The following is a 22,592-nucleotide window of genomic DNA, read 5'->3' as shown; positions in this document are numbered from 1 at the left end:
AGAAAGGGGATTAAAGTGATATCGCGAATATTAATGAGATATTCAGCGGTACAAAATAAGTGTGTCATAAATAGGAAATAAGGGCTGTCAAGCAGACTTGTGCTACCAGAGTGGGAAGGCCTTCATATGTGAAGAAGAAGACATTCATATGTGTCCATTTGTTTGTTCGTCTGTTTGCTTTTCAACTGTCTCAGAGCACAGTTTTTATTTTTACCGTTATTGAACATGAAGAGGTTAAACGGGCACTTGAACTGGAATAGACCAAATTCCAACCATCGGTCGGAAAAGTTTGTTGCCCAAAACAGAAAACCACTATAAACATGGAAAACCAGCAAAAAAAAACTCCGAAATTCAAACTTGAAAACTTGATGAAAATCGTTACGTTTTACGCAGCTCTCATAATTTCATGGCAAATTACAGACCGAACCACAGACCTCAAGGGAGTTTGGTCATTTGCCACCACCTGATTTCCACCAGTGTTCTCAGAGGGTTTTTGCTCATGTGAGAAAGTGGGGGGGTGGTACTCACGATGCGGTCTGGAGGGGGTGTGCTGCGGATGAAGCACTTGATCTGGCCCTTCTCTCCATGTAGGGCCTGCTGCGTCTGCGTGCTGGAGATGGTGGGTGGTCCTGCATGGGGGGGGGGGGGGGGGTAATGTTCAGTCAATCATGGATGATACTGGGTCTGCATCTCTGTGCATCTGAGGCATGCGGGATGGGAACACCATTGTCTGTCATGGCAGCTGTACTCGCGCTTGTGCGAGTGACAAATCAAAAATCCATAAACAGCACATTTCTGAGGAATATATAGGCTTAAACTCTAAATAAAATAAAATGGACATTCAGTCCAAAGCTGCATGAGGAGTGTTTGGTTACTGTCTTCTGTTGTCTGTCGGCATTCATCTTTCTTTCTTTTCTCTATCCTCTTTCCCCCTTACTTTTTAAACATGACTTAGTAATTGATTGCCACACACTCTTTTCAAGCACCTGGGTGACATTGTTGTGAAAGGCACTATATAAAAATAAATTGAATGAAGTAATGTGGCTTAAGAATACTCAAGGATTTCCATTATGGCTGATTTATTCAAAAAATACTACCTGGTTGCTACAGAAATGTTAGCGAAAGAAGCTCCACGATTTTTGAAAATAAACAACAGCCACTGGTGATAGCATCCAAAATCCAGTCTTAGATATTTGCTGAATGCATTTTCTTGGCTTGTTACTCATGACACAATGCAAAAGCCGGCATCCTTTCAAAGCGGCAGCCATGAAAGCTGTCAGACTCGCTTTTCCATCACCTGAAAGAGAAACAAGGAACGTTCCCTGCACAGTGTGTGGTACACGTGCATAGAGACTACACCACTACACCTATAGTGACCCTTTAGACCCAGTGAAGGACACAGACGGGACATAAAGCTAAATTCCAGTCACAGAGGGTGATTTTCTGGAACTCCTTGAGGTTAAATAAGGCTGGACTCCTCTGTGAAAACCTGCTTTTGTGGTTATTCGGAATGGAGGGAAGGAAGGTTCCGGAAGCTAATGGAAAGGCGGCTGATGCCTCTTTGAATTCCAGTACTTCGGAATGGCCTTGCTTTGACAAATGGGAATGTCGCCCAAGCCGGAGTGCAAGACTTATAGTAAACAGCAGAATAGAAGCTCACGCAGCATCTAATACCTGCCATCTCAAGGCAACGATGTTGAAAAGCAGACGATTGGACAGTCGCACACAAAAGCCTTCCTTATTAAGTCAGAATACCACAAACGAGGAGGCGGGAGGAGTTTTCCCAACCGTAACTCCCGGCCATTTTCTCCATGTTTCACTAAACAACCATAATTGCAGTTTATTACCTGTCTCTAATTAGAATAAATTAGCATTTTAATGAGATGATGACAGGTGGCGTCTTCATGTACAGCTACTGAGAAGCCTATTAAACTAGGGCCGATATGGCAATGAGTGTGTTGCTTACTGGCCACGGTACAGGTTTGGCGATGAGGGCGGGGCTTGTGAGAGAGGGCTATAATGGTATATAGTGGCCGTGGTGGACTGAGTATGGATGGGGGAGGCAATGTGCATAACTAGGGTCGGGTGTGGGGTGGCTACTGATTTTGCCTGCTCGTACGTGGGCACCCATCTGACTCCAGGATATGATGTTCTTGCACACGCAGGTCTTCTCAGCTCACCCCAAAGCCCCTCCGAGGTGTAATATTGATTTATGCTTTAGTGAAAGGAGCTTGTTAATACAGAATGATATATAACTACAGAACTGTTCTGTTTTCTTCTTAACAGTACAAGTTTTGTGAGAGCGAAAGAAATTATAAAGAATGGCATTGAATTTCAATACTCACAAAAGCAGTACAATAAAAGAACCAATAAAACTTATTTAATTTTTTTATACAGCTAACAGCTAAATATAAAAATACACACACCGAAAAGGAACCAAATGACAAAGCAACAATATCAATATGTATTCATATCAATGAGTATTCATAAACTGCTCCAACGTGAAGCACTCTTGCTGTTAGCTGTTTAATTTCAATTAAGTCCCGCTGGTCCTCGGGGAACAGAGTCTGTTTCCTTCGTCAGCAACACCACAGGAACCCCAGAGAGCAGCAATGCAAACCAGGAAGCCAGAGCAGCAAGTAAAACAACAATCGCAGGCGTTTGTGGGCAGTCTGTCTTTTCACGGATAGGAGGGAGGTGACCGTGACCTCTCTACCCCCCTCTCCCTTCAGTTGTTGCTGAGGCCTGGCGTCAGAGCTAGCCGAATTTCAGACTTTATTTTGGGTAAGAATTTTGCTTTTAGCTTTTTTTCCCCTCGCGGCTCACTCGGATCACACGGCTACACATCTCTGTCGCCGGCGAGGCGGCCCGCAATTCGGCCCACGTGTGCCGGCATCAAAGCAGCAGCTGGCATCCCAGCCATGACTGGCAGATTCTCCGGGAGGACTGAGGTTTACTCGCGAAAGCCGCCAAGCGATTCCGCTGGGTGACTGCGTCTTTAAGAGCAGCCGCGCTTTAATTATTCAGACGGTACCAAAGGATGCTACTTATTTTTTTATTTATTCCAAGACAGATCGAGGCCAGGAGATGACTAGAAACAATGTGTATACACATTCTCCCAAAAATGAAATAACAGCTGAAACCGCTCAGGCCTGAGGATAGCACTCCAAGCTAACAATAACATCTGATAGCATGAAAGAGAACAGACTTAACAAAATAAAAAATATTTCTTTTCCTCGCATTCCTTTGTTTACTCAAAGTGAAAATAAACCCATAAATAATTCTCAGCCTTGTTTAAATTTAAGGAAAAAAGGGAACGATGTTTTAGAAAAAAGGGAGAATGTATAACATGAGAGAAAAAGCAGGCTGAAAACGATGAAAGACGGATCTGTTGTGACGTTAAAGCTCAGCCACGCGTCGCGCGTCGTGATTTTTCATTAAGCTTTCGGCTGCTTTCGGAGCAGACACCCCGCAGCATCCACGAGCGGTTTTGAATTAATATTATCTGAGCCGAAGTCAGTTCCCATCCATTCAAACAGTCTCCCTCAGAAAGAGAGGAATGCTCTGTGTCTCATTAGCATGGAGAGATGGATGTACAAGATGCAGTAGCAGTGGTATGACACATTAGGGCAGCCTGCTCAAGTGCCGGTCGCGATATTGTAATATTTTAAATATTCCGGCTAATGGGACTGGCAATAATTCCCACCGGCACTCGCAAAACCTCTGGTTTCCTCTTTGCTGCAAGTTGACGACAGAGAAACGCTCTAAAAGGCCCGTGGATTTCGCCGATATACCGCCCGTGATGTTAATGTGCGCCCCGCCTGAATGCTGAGCAGTCATAATAAAGCGATTCGTCTGGAAGTTTCCGGATCCCCCCTGCTTGCTCCCTCACGCTCATTAGTCAGGCACCGGCCGCCGTTCTGGCCTCCTGCTATTGCCGTGGAACCTGAACGCATTAGAACACATTCCCCATGTTTATCGAAAGAGGAGATCGAAAGAAGATAAACAAGTGGAGGGGCATCCGGGGCGTTTGCAGTTTTCCTGGCCTGTCGAATTTGTACAACAAAACGACCCGTGTGGAAATCCAAACAGTTACATAGCGGGGATCTTTGCCATGTTTATTTTGGGAGCTTTCAGATAGCTACATGCCTGTTTTTTTGCTTGAGCTAAACCCAGTGTTATCTTTGCATTGAGCTCAGGAAAAAGCCAACTACAGCCAGTCATGTCTGTTTGTAGCTAGCAACAAACAGATATTTGTTGCTAGCCACAGATTAAAAATAGAATTCCCGTTGTCTGGACAAAAGGCATTCCCTCTCTTCTTTTGGGCCGGGTTGGTATGGAGGACGATGATGTGACACACACAAAAGCTTACCATTTACCGTGAGTGAAACCTCCTTCTCCCCAGCGCCCACCCGAGCGACCACAGCGCGGCACACGTATTTCCCAGCATCCTCTTGTCTTACGGCCTTGAGGGTCAGGATGTTCTCATTGCTCAGCACCTGTGGGTTGCCACGGAGGTGGTCAAAGGCCAAGATGTGAATGAGCTGGGAAACATTACCTGTTGACCCAAGATGCTGTGAAGCCATCTCTCAATACTTTTTATAAACCACCATATCAATTATTAAAATCTAATCTAAAACAGACTGATAGGGGCAAGACATTCTCTCACTGGAGGTCTGTCTTTTTGGTTGCTGGGTGTCTTCACACCTTGCTTCTACTTTTGGTGTCAGACTTAAATTACTGGCAATCGATACATCGAAAAAACCTGTCCTCTGTGCTCATTATAATCTTTTAAGCCCGATACTCTGTAGTTATGAAACAAAAGTATATTTACATGAGTGACATACAAAATAGGTCTATCTAAAAAATTATGTTGAGGAATTCAAGAAATAGGTGAAAAATCAAACAGTGTTGTTGACATTAAATGTTGTTAATAAACCTCAATGTGATAATTATCTTTTCAGATAATTATAAATTGTTTTAATTTGGGACCTAATTGTTGTTTAATGAGGCGAAAAGGCTACATATAGATTACGGGTAAATATACCAGATAAAGACAACAAACACAGCAGATTGTGCAGCAGAACCACCCATTAGTGGCCGGGTTCCAATGTGCAACGCACCACTCCAGAGCCTCGCTTCATCCACACGATGGTCAGCGAAGGGTTGCCAGTCCAGGCGCAGTTGAAAATTGCATCCGAACCCAGGTCCACCTGCAGTGACTGCGGCTCAGCAGCCAAGCGTGGCCCAACTGTAAAAACACATGCAGGATACGACTACTGCATCAGAGATCCATCTTCCACACTGAATTTTGTAGACAGAAAGCTGTATCGCTGATATTTACTTCAAATTTAGGAAACTTTCCATCCTAATAATCCATGGTTTTCTGCTCATTGAAACTTAACTGAGAGCTTCGATCAACGTAAGGTTGCACAGGTCTCATCCTTGCTGATACTGCTTAACCGCCATTCGATCAACTGTTATGGGTGGGAGGGTTAGGTCAACTCACAGTAGACGTCCACACATCTGCTGACATTGGTGATGCCCAGTGGGTTGGTGACCTCGCAGGAGACGGGCTCAGTAAAGAACGTGTGGTCCACGATGACCTCATAGATGTCTCCGGTAACTTCCTTGATCACGCTGCCACCCTTAGCCCACCTAATGAAAAGACAGGAGAAAAATCAGAGCCTCTGTTGAGCTCCAAGGGGATCGATCCCTTCATATGCCCATCTTTGTCGTGGTTTGCAAAGGAAACATTAAGCCATGTTTTCCTCCAGAGTGTCAACATATTTGACATTAGAGTTATTATACGGCTCTATAATTAAATCGCGGGTGACCTCTGTGGGCTTTTAAAGGGTTTTATGGCAGAAAATTACTCCTGTAACAAGCAGCCCAGACACAGGGATGCTTGTCAGTTTCCATGTCATTGCGACGGAGAGGTTGCTTCAACAAAGAATGCATAAGACCCAAACAATAGCAAATAATTTGAGTGGAACAAGGTAAATAAATATATGCAGAGCTGCACAAAGAGTATTTGTTCATTCATAATGCATTCGGTGGCATGGCACTGGATGACGTGGATTAAGGCCCTGCTATGTCATGATCTCGAATGTCTCAAAGAAAGCGACAGCTACCTGTTGGCATGGCGACTGTGGAGCATGCAGATGAATGAAACGAATTTGATAGGTCTGGCAGCATTTGCCCGCAGGAAAGCACTGCGTGCGTGTACCACCTCCGGATAAAAAGCGGTACTACAGGGATCCTCTTTCATGCAAGGTAGGCTTTTGAAAACGCTCCCGTGCCGATTTTTGCTCCACGAAACAGAACGCCAAGCCCACAGGCAAGGCTGTGTGCCTGTTAGCTGTCTCGACACCAATACCTGTCCCAAAATACTGCCTGTTTCAGGATAGTCAAATATTTGTTGTTAACTGAACGGCATCTATGAGATTTACCATTGTTTAACATTCAATCAAATTGTGGGATTATGTCTGACGTGCAAGCATTTGAATTTTAATGATGATGATGTTGAACAGGATAATGATCTCAATTTTAATGACCTTGATAATGATTGTGATGGTTTGATGATTATAGTGATATTTAACATATTTATGAGGTGACAGTCTTAAGGCAGGTGTCTGTAAAGTGGGAAGGAAGAAAGGGTGGAAAAAAATACAATGGTTAGAATTTTGGTTCTGATTAAATTTGCAGACATCAGTGTCATATCCACAAACAAAAGGACTTTAGGGCAGGTGTTGTGGCGAAATGGGGTTTATTGAACTCACTGAACAGGGACTGGAAATATACAGGATTGCGAGGGATCAAAACAGGAAAACTGGTACAGGGAAGGGCAGAGGCAACAAGAAGTTTAGATGTTATTGACTGGGGCTGATAAGACAAACAGGTAGTTAAATACAGGGACTAATGATGGATAACATGCACCAGGCGTGTCTCACCAGGGCCACGTCAGGGAGAATTCAGGAGGGTTAGGTGTGCAAATGACAAATGACTGTGGACACGTTGGCAAAAGAGAGTATTGTTGATTTTCTTGGTGTTCCTCATGACTTCAACGTCAGTGATTAGTGAAAATGCAGAATAATGAAATCCATGGAGTCCCCATCTTATGTGAGGATGACAGAACTGGCCAAATGAACTCTTGCCTTCACCCGGGAGTGAGTCTCGGAACAGTGAACGATGAAGGTGAGGAGCAGACAACAGATTCCCCCTTAAATAGAGGCTGACAGGTACCCACACTGCACACTCCAGGCAAGCCAATGGGATGGCTTAGCTAGCAGAAAATTCTAATCCTAACGGGCTACAGCAGGCAGCACTAGAGTGCCTCTTCTAAAAGAAGATCATGAAGGCCAATCAAAACATTTCTCTGCTGTATCTGGGGTTTTATCTCCATTGTACCTGAAAAGGGATTTGAGATGTAAGAGCATGAGCGCGTATGTGTCTGAGAGCGTGATTCGCAATCCCGAAGGCTGTTTGATATAATGTCTGTAGGAGTATAGTTACAAAAATGCACTGTCTCCCTGATTTCATCCCCCACCCCCTACCTTTTTACAGCGACCTGTTAGACCATTCCCAGTAGCAATAAAAGTCGAAGACCTGAAGAGAAGCAAACACAGAAATTAATTTTGTTATTCAACATCAGGTAGATAGAGTTGGTCGTCCGTGATGCATATTATGAGTAACGGTAATGATGTTAGCCTCTCGATATCCAAACCTCACAGGCTCTCTTTAGTATGTTTCCCATGAAGTGATGCAGTGTTTACGTACAGCTGTGTGCCGAGTATTTCATTCACTTTTTATTGCGCTGCGGTCTTTCCTACTCGGTTTTCAATGACCCCTGTGACGTGTCTCTCAAGTTGGGATTGGCTTTTTGAATGTTGGTTTGGGGAGATAGTATCCTGGCTTTCCTGTGAGGAATTCAGACCCGAAAGGTACAACGCTGCAGAACATTACCGAGGAATTAAGGAACGAAACGGAAGAATGATCAGGAGTTCTTAGGCACCGTGACCGGCATAGAATGTATGGCAGGCAAAGTCAGCGGCTTGGTGATTCTTAGCTCAAATCGATTCAGAGCTTCTTCATTTGTTTTGAAAGACCGGGAGCACAGTGCTTCAAATCTAACATGTCTTCTCTTCTGAATTTTCATGAATCATTCACAGTATTACACAGCACCATGCCTTTTCAATGCATGAGCATTAGAATCCTCGGTGATGTTGATTTCCTTATGCTGCGTCTCCTGTGATCCTCAGTTGATGAGCCGGTGCTCTAGGTTATGGGGGATGCGGCAGTCTATACAGGCAACCGGGTGCATGCATGACAATGTACCCGGAACACTCAGTTTCTAGTCCTGTGCAGGTGTTAGGAGTTTTGCAGGCTAGAGTAATCAAATTCTGAACCACAAATGACGATGAGTAGATACCAGAGAAATGTCTGAAAAAGGAGGTGATTTTTTTAATTGGGAAATCAGCATAACTGATTAACTCCTGTGGAGGTAAACACCTACTGCTGGATCCCTTCTCTACCACTTTCGTCCAAAGCAAAACAGTATTTTTATCTTAAGTACTGAAGCATGTGCTTTGATCACCAACCCCTTCACATACCCTTTCCTGCTTATGTAACCCACACCAAATTTGGGGTTAAAATATAAGCGTGCCTCTTTAAGTCCTCTAATTACGACAGTATGTTGTAGGGAGTTGCACTTTCGTCTGTATGATTGCGACAGTGCCGCTTTACACAGGGGGAGAGCGTACGCAGACTGCGTGTAGCTTAGTTATGGAGAGGAATCCTGCTTGGTCAAATTCATCGCTACCCATCTCCTTAATGTTCCTTATTGTAAAATAGTGGACGTTTTTTGAGCGAGCAACTTCTCTGGACGTCTGGACCATAATCAGCTTTGTCGAAGGACTGTTGGGTGGTACTGTACGTGGCTGTGATCATAAAAACTGCTGGAGTGATTCTTCCAACTTTCCCATCTCTTTCCCACAGGAACCTATACCTGGAGAATACAATACTGGGACCCATCCATCTATCCAGGCATTTTCTGTACCTGCTGGTCCAATGCTAGGTCGCGGGGGTCTGGAGCCTTTCCTGGATGTTATGAATGCAATGCAGGGAATGACCAAGGATGGGTACGCCAGTCCATTGCAGGGCACACTCATTCACCATTCATAAAAACAGTCAAACCTAACAGACAATTTTGGCAACTCCAATTGACCAAAGCTTGTTCTTGGACTTTGAGGAGAAACTGGAGAACCTTCAAGAAACCTCATGAAGACATGGGGAGAACATGCAAACTCAACACATGTGGAGCCTTGAACACAAGCGAAGAATTGACAAGTCAAAATGGCAGCTACTCTTTATGTAGGTTCTTCATGCTGATTTCCGGTACTCAGTCGGCTCACTTTCTTCTTCTTCTTTGTCAGGATTCTTTCCAAACTACCTGTAGTGGTGTATCGATTTCAGATGCCGGTATTGACCAGCACTTAACGGATTTGTGCATTTAAAGTATCCACCAGTTTCATTACAGTTAATGAAAATATTAACGGTCTGCCCTCCAGGCTGCCTCAGACCTCGGTGTTTTTATATGACCTTTATGACAGTGCAAAGGATTAATTTATTCCTGTAGATTCACTCAAAACCTCTTGCTTGTTGAATGCACGTGTAATAATAGAAGTCTGCACATACGTGTGAGCATCTTCTATAAGCCTTCACCTCACTCTAGCTATTGAAATAAGGTGTCAGCACTTTGTCGAACTCTTCCAGCAAGAAAAGATCACCGTTTGCCACAAGAAAGACAGACAACTTCTGCTGTGGGTGCTCCAGTACACCTCTGGTAGATTTAATGCCAAAAAAGACACAATTTTCCTACTGAAAATGGACCATGTTGATTGTAATGTTACTAGACTTAGTGATCAAAGCATTGCTACTTTTCGGCGTTGCCCCGTGCAGCCAGATCACTTTTCCCAAATTTCCTTCAGCTGGGCGATTCCCTTTGATATTGATTCTGTAGCATTTATTTCTTGCTCTGCTTTAAAACTGCACAGAATTGCCTGTCTAACAAATCACTCCCACCTTACTGCATTTCCAAAGCCCCGGAGAGGTTCTGTCTAGCTCCACCCTATTCCCATTAATGATGAGGGTGAGGAAGGAGGAAAACATTTTATAGAGAGGTGTTATAATTATTTCTGAAAGCCACATTCGTCACCACGGCAGCAGAATGGGAACAGAAACGACGGAGGTCCCTCCGGCCGACCAACAGTACTGGTTTAAAGTGCCCCCCCCCCAAACCCCCATCTCTAAAGCCTGGAGTGGGAAAATTAGTCTGCTTGCCACCATCTTCTAAATCCAGATGCACTCAGTAACTCTCCTCAGGGCCAGTATAGCATTTAAGGGACGGAGTTACTTAAACAAATGGCTACCCTCATGAGCCCCTAAAAGACCCCTGCCCCGTGTAAACCACGTTATCAGCGTCTGAGCGAATATCCTTCGTGGACTGGAGAACCGGCATCCATCTTTGCTGACTAACACCATCTGCCGTGCAAAAACAACCCGGATATTTTGATTCTATTCGACGATGAGCTATGTGGGATATTTCCAGTAAATTGCAGGTTGAGGAATCGGACCGCCATTATTTTCATCCCCGGGCATTTGGGCTTGATGACGGCATTGCTCGTCGCCACAACGCATCCAGCCACCTGGCCATCATCGAGAATAATGCGTAATTATAATCCTGCCTGAATGGTGGAAATCAGCGGCTGGCTGCAAATGTGGCAGGGTGGATTGGTTATTTTTAAATATGTGTGTTTTAGCTCAGTGGGGGTTTAGCGACGAGGTAAATTTTTGTGGCTTTTGGAATTTTTCTCTCCCTTCCCTATTTTTTTTTAATCTATTACCTTTCCCTCAGGAAAACGCATCAGCAGATGGCTATGAGGTGCGGGAGTGTCTCCAGGTCTGAAAAAGATCCATAATTCATACACCAGCAGCTGCTGGGTTGGTTTGGGGGTGGGGGGGGCCTCAGCCCTCCAGCGGGCGACAAGTAACGTAGGGCGCTGTTTACTCAGGACAGGTGGTCCCGGCGTTACACTGCGATGCAAAGAAGCTCTGGGAACTTACTAATTCATGGCCTGCAGGGGATCCGATGGGCCACTGTGAACACTGACATATCGCCCTCGTCAAGCTAACATTCAAAATAAAAAGTGTGTAAATCATGGTGCTCTTGTGGAATTTGACTTGTCACCAAAAGGTTGGTTTTAAACCTGGAACGGAAACTCACGTATCAAGTATATATCTAGCTCCATAACTGCATGACAGTGAAATAGCTACTGATGACGTTTCTGACAAAAGCACCTGGATAAATGTGTACAAAGCAGCTGTAAACAAAATCAGCAGCGGCGTTACGTAGCTAATAAGTAACCAGGGTATGAGATTTTAAAGACGGCTGCTATTGTTTTGCGATATTAGAAATGTGTCAGGGAGGGAAAAGCATTCATAGAGAATGATTTATGTCATCAATAATGAAGCCCCACGCTTGACCTAAAGTGGGGTTTATTATCTGCTGAGAACATCAATCAGAGAGCATTAACGAGCCATCGGTGCGTGCTGAGGATTCCAGACTGAACTTAGGGTGTTTCCCATGCAGACGAGACTCACCTGTACTGCGTCACTGGTGGGTTGGCCTTGGCGGCGCAGTGAAACTTGACCACGTTCCCTTCCAGGATGGGCTGAGGCTCCACAGTGAGATTCACCAAAGGCAGGTCTGTGTGTGAGAGTAAACACTTTAACTGCTTATCCAGCACTGGGTTGCAGTGAACCTATTCCAGGAAGCGCAGTGCCTGAGGCAGGGGAACACCCTGAACGGGACGCCAGTCAAATAAATCGACGCATCAGATTAATTTTTTTGCAGCCCTAATTTTACAAGCAATTTTGTGACCGTTGTGCTTTACAGTGATTTCAAGGAAATTAGGATACAAACATGTAATATAAAAGGTCACAGATCACATGTATAAGTGTGAAGGTCAATTATATTATTATAATAATAAAAACAATGTGTGATCAGGCCTGGAAGCAGCGCTGTGACTTGGCCATATGCCTGCCCAGATTGGGTTGAGAACAGCATAAAGGTTTCTGCTGTTGCCTTGATGATTATCTGTATGAGATGATTATCTGTATGAGGTTTGAAATCAGATTTTTTTTTGTAAGAGATACAAGGGAAATTGCTTAGAACAAAGGAAACAAAGTAACAGCTTGATAATTAGCAACTCACTGTTGATTTCTAATTGGAACACTAACAATTTGAAGTACAATCGATAGAATATGGAAAAAAAAAGTGTGGATTCTGGTCTAAATACATGTCGGCTGAGTGAAGCAGAAGTCTCTCTGATCTGAAGGTGCCGCATGTTTTTACGAAGGTCTTCAGGCTTCTAGCATAGCTGCACTGTGAGGACAAACATCGTTTCTCTCCGGTCATTTTCCGAAAATGAAGAGTCGATTGCTGCCGACGTCAGCCGTCCTGAAGACACGAGCCAACATCCTCAGCCCGACACGTACAATTTCTATTTTAAAAGCCTGCCACTCACTTGGATTTAATTTGACCTGTCTGCACCAGACGACCGATTTGGCAATTAACAGGTGGATCGTACACTCGCCATCTTATGCAAGAGTTACAAGTTAATTTCATTTCTCTATTCAACTTAACATGGACAGAAAATATTGACTACTTGACCTAAAAAGCATAGCAAAACATCCATAAACAATTCCTCGAGGCTAAATAAATTGAAACCGCTTATCATTTATAAATTGCACAATATTCTGCACAATCTATACGGCACACAAGTACCGAAGGTTGTCATTCTGTCAAACATTTAGCCTGATTTTCAGCCCACACTCGTTGAGTAGCGTAGGAGGGGAGGTGGTAATAACTGGAGTTAATAAGCACTTCATAAATCCTCTCCATTTTGAAGGTGTTAAGGTCTCTATTCACATGTCTAGGCATGCCCACATGTTCCTTTAAATCCGTTATTGCTACGGTATCCGGGGCTCTGCGATTGCAGTCGATGTTGAGAACATTCAATACTTTGAGCTCTGAGCTCAGTTGGAAAAGTAATAACGGTTAACGAAGGAACACCGGAGACACTCCAGAGCGGCTCGATCATCCTGGGGGCTTGGAGATTTGTCGGGGGAGGGCATGGGGGTACGTGGGGTAGGTCTGGGCTCATTTTTTGTTTTTTTGGAACGGATCCCACGGAGAAGCATTATCTGTGAGGTCGTGCTAATTTCATTTCCTTTGGCCTCGCCGCTGGTCTGTAGTAGGCCCTGCCGGCCAGCCTGCGGCTGGAACATGCATGCGGCAGAGCGAGGCGGGAGCAGACACCATACCCCGCAGGCACACAGCTGGGCCGGCCTGACTCAGCTGCCAGCGACCCACAAACGGGGCGCGATCCACGTGCTTCTGCCTCACCTCTGTCTAACTCCAGAACGGCTGTTATAGGGAGTGGAGATACAGAGGTAACATTTCAGCCCCCGGACTCATGCCAACCACCTCGGGTGTGAACCCTTATCGCCCCTTGTATGGGTTTGTCAGCAGAGTTATATCTACTCTGGGCAGGAGTTAGGACTCTTTTGCCAAGGACGCATATGTGTGGCAGCACCAGCACTTAATGACATGAATGAAGATCTAAATAAAAAGACCGATAGAAGAGTGGGCATTCAGATGTTTAGGGACTAAGCACCTACACAGGACATGCATCAAAGTCTGCCCTGCGGTTTGAGAAGACGGGCATCAACACACTCGGTTCTCTCAGTTCAGGTCATGCAGAGAATCAAGGCCAGATCTTCCTTGTATCTGGGTTTTATTCCTCTGCAGCTTATTAGTGTACTTTGATGTAAAGGCAGCGGCTTCACGCATGTAGACCGGTAATGTCTCCCCACTGCATTTTACAGCGAAGTTCTAGGGTATTCAAGGAAGTACATTTGTTATCTGAAGAGTTGCACCCTTGGATCATAAGTGATTCAGACTCAGGTTAACTGTGGATGGAGATTCGTAACCCGAATTTATAAATCTCTATTCATGAAAGGGTAGAATGAACCAAGTCTCTCTAGGTATGAATATCTAATATGCAATAAAACAGTTGGTTCGCTCTCAATATTAGTCTTCACAGGAGGTTTAAGGTGTAGTTTTTTTCATCAACACACAGTAACCTTGTGACCTGGGCATTGATGGACAGACATCAGATGGAAGAGTCAGTTTGTCACTTTGATGTATAAATGCATGAGTTGCAGAGGTTTCTCAGGACAGACCATCAATATGCAAGTCTGTTAATTCCTTGAATTCACCTGGAGAGGGTGAGAATGTGAGGGCGGGGGTGGATACAACAACGATATTAAAAAAAGAAGCACTCTACCGGTAGCGTTTGATCGGAAGTTCAAAGAGAAGACCAGATGGTGTTCAGAACAATTGACCAACTTCTCCACAGCTACAAAGATGTTGCCATAATTGCTCTCTTGCCTTTTTTAAGCCTTAATTCCCAGTCAGTTTGAACAGCTGATTTCCGCAAGGAGAATTCTGCAGAAAACAGCAATCTTTTGTGGGTGGGGGTTGATGGGTGTGTGTTCACATGTGTGTATGTGAGAAAGAGAGAGAGAGAGAGAGAGAGAGAGAGAGAGAGAGGGAGGTTAACTATTTGATAGTAAAGAAGCAGTAAATAATCTGTAACACAACAGCTCATGGTAGCTGTCAGATGCTAGCCCACTGAGCCGACGTGGAAAACGATGTGTCTAGATTGTGACTATTTAAAAAAGAAATGTCACTTTACTTGTAATAAAATCAGATTTTTTTTCATCTCATCGTTTTTTTAAAAAATGTACCTGCAATCTTCAAAAAGCAGATCACAACAAACGTGAATCTGCTCCACTTTCCTTGCACTTTGCGGAAAGGATGACGAGGGAAGGATGAAAAATGACATGACAGCAAGCACTGGCAAAATCTGGGGGGGGGGGCATCCACTTTTTAATGGGAGTGTAACTGTAGGGTATGACTCCTGAGGAAGCCGGCGATCATCAGATCATCACTTAAACAACGTGAAGAAAATAACTATGGTCAGACGGGTGCCACTGCTGTGCGGTTTGAGTTGGAAGAGAAGCGAGTCTCAGTCATTTCGGACACGGTGATATTTCCAAGCCCCATAATCCATTTCACTTTCCACCAGTCAAAAATAGGCAGCATTTAGGCTGCTTAATAAACACTTCCTATTGCTAAGCCCTCTTGGTGTAGCGGGGGGACTTTTTTCCTGGGACGCCACAAGTCATGCCCCCCCCCTCCACCACCACCATCATCACATCTGCATCCCTCCCCCCCCATTAATTATTCGCAACAAATGGCACTATTTTTGCTCCCAGCCTATTAACAATGCATGTATTCAGGGAGCTGCCATGCCCCCGTCGCCTGAAGCTTTGTCCCCTCCATACACACGCACACTTACCCCCAAGCCAAATCCAAGAGGCACTTCGGGAGGGGGGGTGGGGGTGGCTGTAAAAATAGCAGGGTGGAGTCCTGGAAGTGAGAGAGCTTCTCTCCGCCCTTCTAACTGTGCTTACACAATGACACGTCCACTGAGAGTAACGGCTCATCGATTGAACAGCACACTGCCTGCGTCTGGGGGCTCCTCAGCCGGCCGGTACGGCGCTCGGCGTAAGGAATCTGAAAGGGGTGGCTTTCACTCCCAAGGCTGTGGCCTTCTACGTTCCGTCTCGTATTCGGTTGCTATGTAAATTTCTTATTTAAATGCTAATTGTCTCAGAACAAGGTCAGTTAGTCTCAACCCGCTCCCCCCCCAACAAGGAAATGGGCTAGCAAAAACAGATCAATCAAAGACGACCGTGTATCAGCAATGAAAAGGGAGCCTTCGAGACGTCATTCAAAACATCTGCAAATTTCCTACTTCAAGCACGTAATTCCTAAGATGTATTTAGCTTATTTTAATTTAGGTTTTTATTACATTTTTTTTTTACTCTGTGAACTGGGGAAACGACAGTAACTGGTGCTAGATCTAAGTACCGTTAATTACCTCTGTTGTCGGAGATACTGCGGTATCGAGTGGAGTGTTAAATTAGTGCACTGAGAATAAAGGAGAAGGTAATAGTCCCAACAGACTGCCTGGTTTTTCAAAAACTCATATAACTACCCCCACCTCCAAACTGAAGCTCACTCACGTTATCATACCCATGCACACCGCATGTCCCTGAAGTAACCCAGCCAGGAATGATGTAATCTCACCAATGCCACACGCTCACCCGCGAGGTCACATGGATCCACTCGCATGCAGACGTACCCGCAGATCGCCGCCGGGCTCAGGGAAGCTCGCTGGCGCTGAATAAATAAATTAAAGTGCTAGCTAATGCTTAGCGTTCTGATAGCTAAATTAGGCCAGGCTGCCGGGGGAAGCACTTGTGCCTCTGCTCAAGTGGCTAGGGGTTTCTATGGAGCTTATAGAACGAAAGACAGAAAGTGCCGAAGCAAAGAGGCACGCTGTCATTCAACAACGACTCATGTCAGTCTCCGTTTTTATCCCGTCATCTTGGGACTCTGAGCGTCATGGCGGTAAGAGGCGACGCTAATCACGCACGAGAACGTGAGCAGTCGTGGTTCTTTAGCCCCAAGAACACGAGACATTTTCCCTCTATGAAACGACCCTCAGGAACATGCTAGCTCCTTCCTGCCAGGTTTGGGGTGTGCAGAAGGTGTCAGGCGACAAAATGTTCAACTGCCTTTCCAAATACCACGTTTAGCACTTGGCATTTTATACAAAATCTCATCCAGCCTCTCCTGGTCAAACATTCCCATCGAAATGAAACCCCCTGCTGAGAAAAGGACAGGAAAAAAAGGACAGTAAAGATTTCCCTCATCCCAAGTGTAGTGAGGGTGGATTATTTTGTTTTTTTCAATAAGAATTGGGGCTGTTTTTCTTTTCCCCCCAGATCACATGACACGGTACATTTCATTTGCTTACAAAGAAGAGGGGGAACTGGGTTAGGCGTTGGGGAGGTTTGGAATGAAAGAATGAGACTTACATGGACGGTGTGCTTTCCGTGGCCTTAAGCTCTCAAGGACTCATTGGTGTAACAGAACTCTTAGAAGGGAAGTTAAAAACCCCCCTCCAACAACCTTAGTGGTGCGTTCCGTCTGTACAACCACAGACGACAGCTGCTGCTCAGAACCATTAACAGCAGCGTGTGTCATGACAGCGTACACCTTTGCCAGGGGGTGGCGCCCCCACGGGGCTGTGTGGCCCCTGTGGAGAAATGTTTCACACCCGCTTGCACGCATCACTTATTCATGGGACACCTGTTCCCCTCGTAAACGCAGAACGCAGAGACCGACACCCAGCTTCCCCGTTCTGCCGACAGGCATCGACCTGTTTTTCTTGCGATGTGAGCAGGAAAGATCACTTAGCCTGATGCTGCACTCAGGAACCCGGTGGCCCTACAATTCCAATTTCTTTGCTTTGTAGATGTAGGGTCTGGCAGAGTAATTGGAGGTAAGGGCCTTGCTCCAGGGCCCAACGGTGAAATCGGTCTGACTTTATGATTTGAACCTATCGCATGAACAGCATCGTAACTCGCACACACACCATCCCCCTAAACTTTATTGATCACAGGGGAAATGCTTGAAACAGTAGAATTCCCTGATGAGGAACTAAACTCAATGGCAGAGCCAAATCCTAAGCATTAGACCTCAGCTCTAACCAGGATCCCGGCATCTAAACACTTGTTTTGCTCCTTACAGTAGACATGTTTTCATGCTATGCCTCTTCCTCCTCTGAGGGGCTGTTCCTTTCTACGGCTGATGAGGGATCTGCGGGGGGTGCCGCGGCAGAGCTACCTGTTTTGGACCTTGTTTACCAAATGCAGGGACGGCATAATCGAATCGGGAGAGCACTGGGACTTAACTAATTAATATCAAGCTCTATTGAATCAAAGTTCAATTACGTTTAATTTCGCGTATGACTTAATTAAAGCGAGGCGCTGGAGCGGGGGTCTCGGTCGCTGCTATGAGGTCCACATAGTTACCTGCCTGCAGGGAAAACCAGAAAGGGGGAAGGGGTGTCTCAAATCAAAACAAGCTGATGAAATCCTGCTACAGCGATAAAAGTTTGCTCTCCGAGTGCAAAGAACTACTGTTAATCAGTTTTAGACCATAGACCCTGTTTTAGACGCCACTGCGCTACAAAGAGCTTCCTTTGGTATACATAATGAAAAGAATGGAGCCGTCAACAGTAATGGATCTGTAAATAGCATTTTCTGCTATATTAGTCATACTTCATAGTGCTGAAGGGTCTGCGAGTGATGCAAACCCTCTTTTGTTCGAAATCCCTCACTTTGTGGCAAATAGTTTTTGATCGGAAAAGATTTTCTGACAATTGGGGCTGAAGGTGCTTTACGTGTTGGGCCTATTTTCTCTCATTTTGTGGAGGATTGTAAGGGGGAAAAAAAAGGAGATTTCAGATGAAAGATTGATTGCGGCACAAGGGGAATAAAAGAAGAAGGGAAACGGGAGCAAGGTAGAGCAGAAACCGATTAACAGACACTCCTGTTCGTGGCAGGGGGACAAGCATGGAGGGCTTTTCATTTGAGGAAACAAAATATGGCCACTTATACCATATTATAACAAAAAACGGATGCTTAAAATTGTACTCGGCATTCAGGCAGTCAAAGCTATTCTGAGCTTTATGGTATTGTGCTCTTTGTTCATTGAACTGGTGAGGTAAGACAAGTTAGCCTCTTCTATAATGGTAGCGGTGCTCGGAGGATGGGAATGGCACACTCACGCTGGATGTCGATGGTGACACTGGTCTCCTTGCCGTTGGGGACCGCCTTGTTGGAGGCCCTGCAGATGATCTGCTGGCCACTCTCGATGTTGGCGGCGGATATGTAGAGGGTGCTGACAGTGCTCTCCCTCCGCCCGTCCCGAAGAGTCTGAGGAAGGGGACACCAAATACAACGGGATCTCATTGGAAGCCAATATTCAGCCCAAAGACTCAAAGATTCCTGCCCCTCGGGTGATTCGCTCAGTGTATAAATGCAAGCCTCTACGCCCAGTCTACTCAACAGCAGATCTGTCTCAAAATGTCTTTGAAGCTCCTGACCAGAGACTTCAGAAGCTGACTGCCATCAAATAAGCATGTCTTACATCCCCCAGGAAAATCAGCACCTTCTCATCCCTGGTATCAACTGGTAGCAAATGCCTCCATTTGTAAAACCCATCCCTACCATTCTAGCCCCTGCAGCAGACATGCCCCCCGGGTCCCCGAATGTGGAAAAACCGGTCCAAGCTGCAGGTAGTGCTGCGGCAGCGGCTGACAAACTCTCTCCAAGCTACCCTGACCCGAGGCAGCCCCAGGCGATAAAAATAAATAAAACAAATAAATAAACATGAACTTTCTGGACAATTGCGGGGTCAATAGAAGGATCTGCTGATGCCTCAGAACCGCTGCCTCCTGGCGGTTGTTGAGAACATCCCATTGCATCATTGCATAACACGCGAACTGTGGGGGCAAACGAAACTGCAGGGTAGAAAGAAATGCATTGAGCAAACGTGTTCATCCCAGTCAGCCAATAGGCACCGCTATACGGCGAAGGGGCAACTCTTACCTGAAATGATCAAGCCGATTTTCCATATAAGTAATCATAGGTTTATACATTCAGTCATGCATTCATACATTTAATGCATATATATGCACACACATCGTAATAAAAAATGTGTATTGTTTGCATCGTAAATTTAACAACGACCGAACCACTTGGCCAATGAAAAATGGGCCGAATTGCGTTTAGCTTTGCATTCCCTGGCAGTCTCTGATCCGCATTTTCGGTACCGCCAAATGTCAGGTTGCGATGGTACTGCAGCCTCGGAGCTCGTGCCAAAGCCTGAGATCGCAATGAGAGCTTAGCGCTAATTGCGCTCATCGCGCTTCTGAATATCGTCGGCGTGCTTGTAATAGCAGTAATTACCCCACCATTTTTTCTCTCGCTCTTCAGTCCAAAATGTAAGGAAGCCCATTACTGTCCCACCTACTTTTATGATTTTAATGATGAATGCATATTAGCATGCCAGGAAGCGTGTGATTATTCCAGCTGGGGCCCAAGTGACAGATACCCGCTTCGGCTCTGTTAGCTCAATTGCACCTGAAGAGTGCCGTGACTTGACTTGACTTAGCAATGTTAGCGACATTAGTAAATGCGCTAGCAGCCTCGTGTGAAGAGGGGAGATGGAAATGAAGGTCTACCCACCTTTCATATGGCTGCTTTTAACCGCCGTTAAACCAGTCAGGTCAAAGTGAGCTGGCGGGCGTAAAGCATGGTGCTTTGCACTCATCTTTGTCACTTGGACTTTTAGCAATCGGGAGGATGCTAGTGGAAACCTTTAGATGTTCAGGTCCAGAGTGAGATTCAAAACACTGGGGTGAGAGTATTACCACACTGAGCATCCGGTGCTGCCGTCAGACAGAATCGACCAAAAATACAGGGATATAATACTACTACTTACTCATTATAAAGAGATATTCAACATGATGCACCAAAAAGAGTGACACCTAATGACGTTCTATGGATATAACATCTCAAAGGTTGCTTTTGTTTGACCAGTGCTTAAGCTTTATGATGCTTCAGGCTCATGGTGCTTCTTCATGGAGCTGGACAGGCATGTCAGGCAGCAGAGGCTTTAGGCATTCAATGTGTCTCATCAGACCTCTTAATACAATACTAACCCTCCATTAATTACCATCCCACCAGCTAACAAGCCAGTTGCCAGAAATGTATCGACGTATAGCAGTGTTGGAAAGTAAGATGACAGGAATATTGTCAGACACCCATTAGGGTCCTAATTGGTATTCTGGGTCCTTGTGTATGTATCAGGGCGAGGTTGTATCCTTCTGCAGGTTTTGATTCTGGGCCCATGATTGGAAGGTCACTGGATGGAGTCCTGCAACTGACAGAGTAACCAGATCACTATTGGATAAATGTTTCACCTTGACCTAAAGTTGTACTATGGCCAGATAAAAGGCATGTGGTTAAACCAGGAATGACTTGAGCTATCAGTTATGAAGAGATGTTTTTTGTTACTTGCAAGCCATAGGTTGCCTTCAGTGGAAACACATTTGGGAGCCTCTTCTGAGTCATCGTATTAGAACGCTGAACACTTCGCTAGAAAGAATTAACCCGCTGCGTCGTTAAAAATGTACGAGCCAATAGATTTGTTCATTCTGCTAATGGCTTCTCGCTGTATATGATCATTTTTAAAGTGTATAAATTTCCTTCGGAGCCATCCCCCTGACTTGCACTCGGCAGTAAACAATCGCGTGGGATGGAATTTCCAAGTCTGCGTTTCCCGTGAAGCTTCGGTGCTCACCTCTAACACAGAACCTATTAGCTGTCAGCCTGGGGATGTGTCAATGTAATATCCTTCCTGACACCACCAGGATTGTTTCTCTCATTGGCTTCGGACCTGTCTGAAGTCATTAATCTTGCATGGGTCCAGTACAGCTCAGAACTCATCTGTATCGCGATGGCTTGGTCTCAAACAAACAAACACAAAACAAAAAGGAAAGAACAAAAAAAACCAAAAGAGTCAGGGAATTACGAGCGGATGATTTCTGATGTAGCCCGTCTTCGTGTCCGCCTGCATCTTCGCTTTTTGAAAGAAAAACACAGGACTAGAGTAACGTGAAGGGTGAGTGGCAGTTCTGATCCACGAGATGAGTGAACAGAGCAAGAGGTGGAGAGTCTGTTTTTTTTTTTAAAAAAAGAAAAAAGGCTGGACAATAGCAGTGTCCCTTAGACAGCCAGTGATTTGCGGTGGACAACATAAACATATGCTCTGTTAAACATACTGGGTAAATTTGAAGAATGATCCGAAGGGAAAACAAAAACAGGGGCATTGAAATACCTCTAAAAATTTGTATGGCAGGCCACAGTGGACACTGTACAGTTCCATCCCAGAGAGAGTGTATTTATTTTCGGAATTATCAAGCTGAAGACAGTTCAGCCCCCAGTTTTATACTTGATTACCTCTTTGGATTGACTCCAAATAACAGCATGACGCTTAAACTTCTCAGGCTCACTGAACGCCGGCTCGATTTGATTAAGAACACGGAGGGAAGGAGTGATGGACTATTCCAGAGACGGTGGGCCCCTCACCTGCGCACCACTATCGAATCTGCAAAACCTATTGAGAGGGCGTTCTCTCCCTCCACCTCCGCTCTCAATTATACATTTGAGCTTATAATTTGGAGGTGTCTGAATGGCGTTAATATTCAGTTGGTGGACAATAACAGGGCTGAAACACCACAGGAAAAAGCCACAGTCTCCAATCATGGAATCGCATCGCCGTTTGCCTTTCAAACGGCAGCGTCCCCACTGCAGTGCCAATGAATCGCAGCTTCACTGCACCTGTAATCCTCAATTATGATGGCATCCCATTACTTCCTGTTTGAGACACTAAAGACACATTTTGCGATTTATTAGACTAATCCTAATACCACCGTTTTGGATTAACTTCTGCCATTTTGCTCTCCAATTAGCAAAAAGCC

The 22,592-nt window shown here is 45.1% G+C and overlaps 1 protein-coding gene across 4 annotated transcripts in view; it reads right to left on the bottom strand.

Annotated features, from left to right (window-relative positions):
* Positions 1–22,592, bottom strand: part of kirrel3b (kirre like nephrin family adhesion molecule 3b) — a 146,631-nt gene that overhangs the window by 8,044 nt on the left and 115,995 nt on the right. For all 4 annotated transcript variants that reach the window (XM_049001574.1, XM_049001576.1, XM_049001577.1 and 1 more), the window contains exons 5-10: positions 18,834–18,981; positions 11,662–11,767; positions 5,510–5,658; positions 5,124–5,251; positions 4,373–4,499; positions 529–629 (exon numbers count right to left, since the gene is read on the bottom strand). In XM_049001574.1, coding sequence (XP_048857531.1) covers positions 529–629; positions 4,373–4,499; positions 5,124–5,251; positions 5,510–5,658; positions 11,662–11,767; positions 18,834–18,981 — 759 coding nt within the window. The remainder of the gene's footprint in view (positions 1–528; positions 630–4,372; positions 4,500–5,123; positions 5,252–5,509; positions 5,659–11,661; positions 11,768–18,833; positions 18,982–22,592) is intronic.

The sequence above is a fragment of the Brienomyrus brachyistius genome, unplaced genomic scaffold, assembly GCF_023856365.1.
Source record: "Brienomyrus brachyistius isolate T26 unplaced genomic scaffold, BBRACH_0.4 scaffold59, whole genome shotgun sequence".
NCBI classification, from domain to species: domain Eukaryota; kingdom Metazoa; phylum Chordata; class Actinopteri; order Osteoglossiformes; family Mormyridae; genus Brienomyrus; species Brienomyrus brachyistius.
The sequence above is the reverse complement of the archived record's forward strand: the minus strand, read 5'-3'. Positions and strand labels throughout refer to the sequence as shown.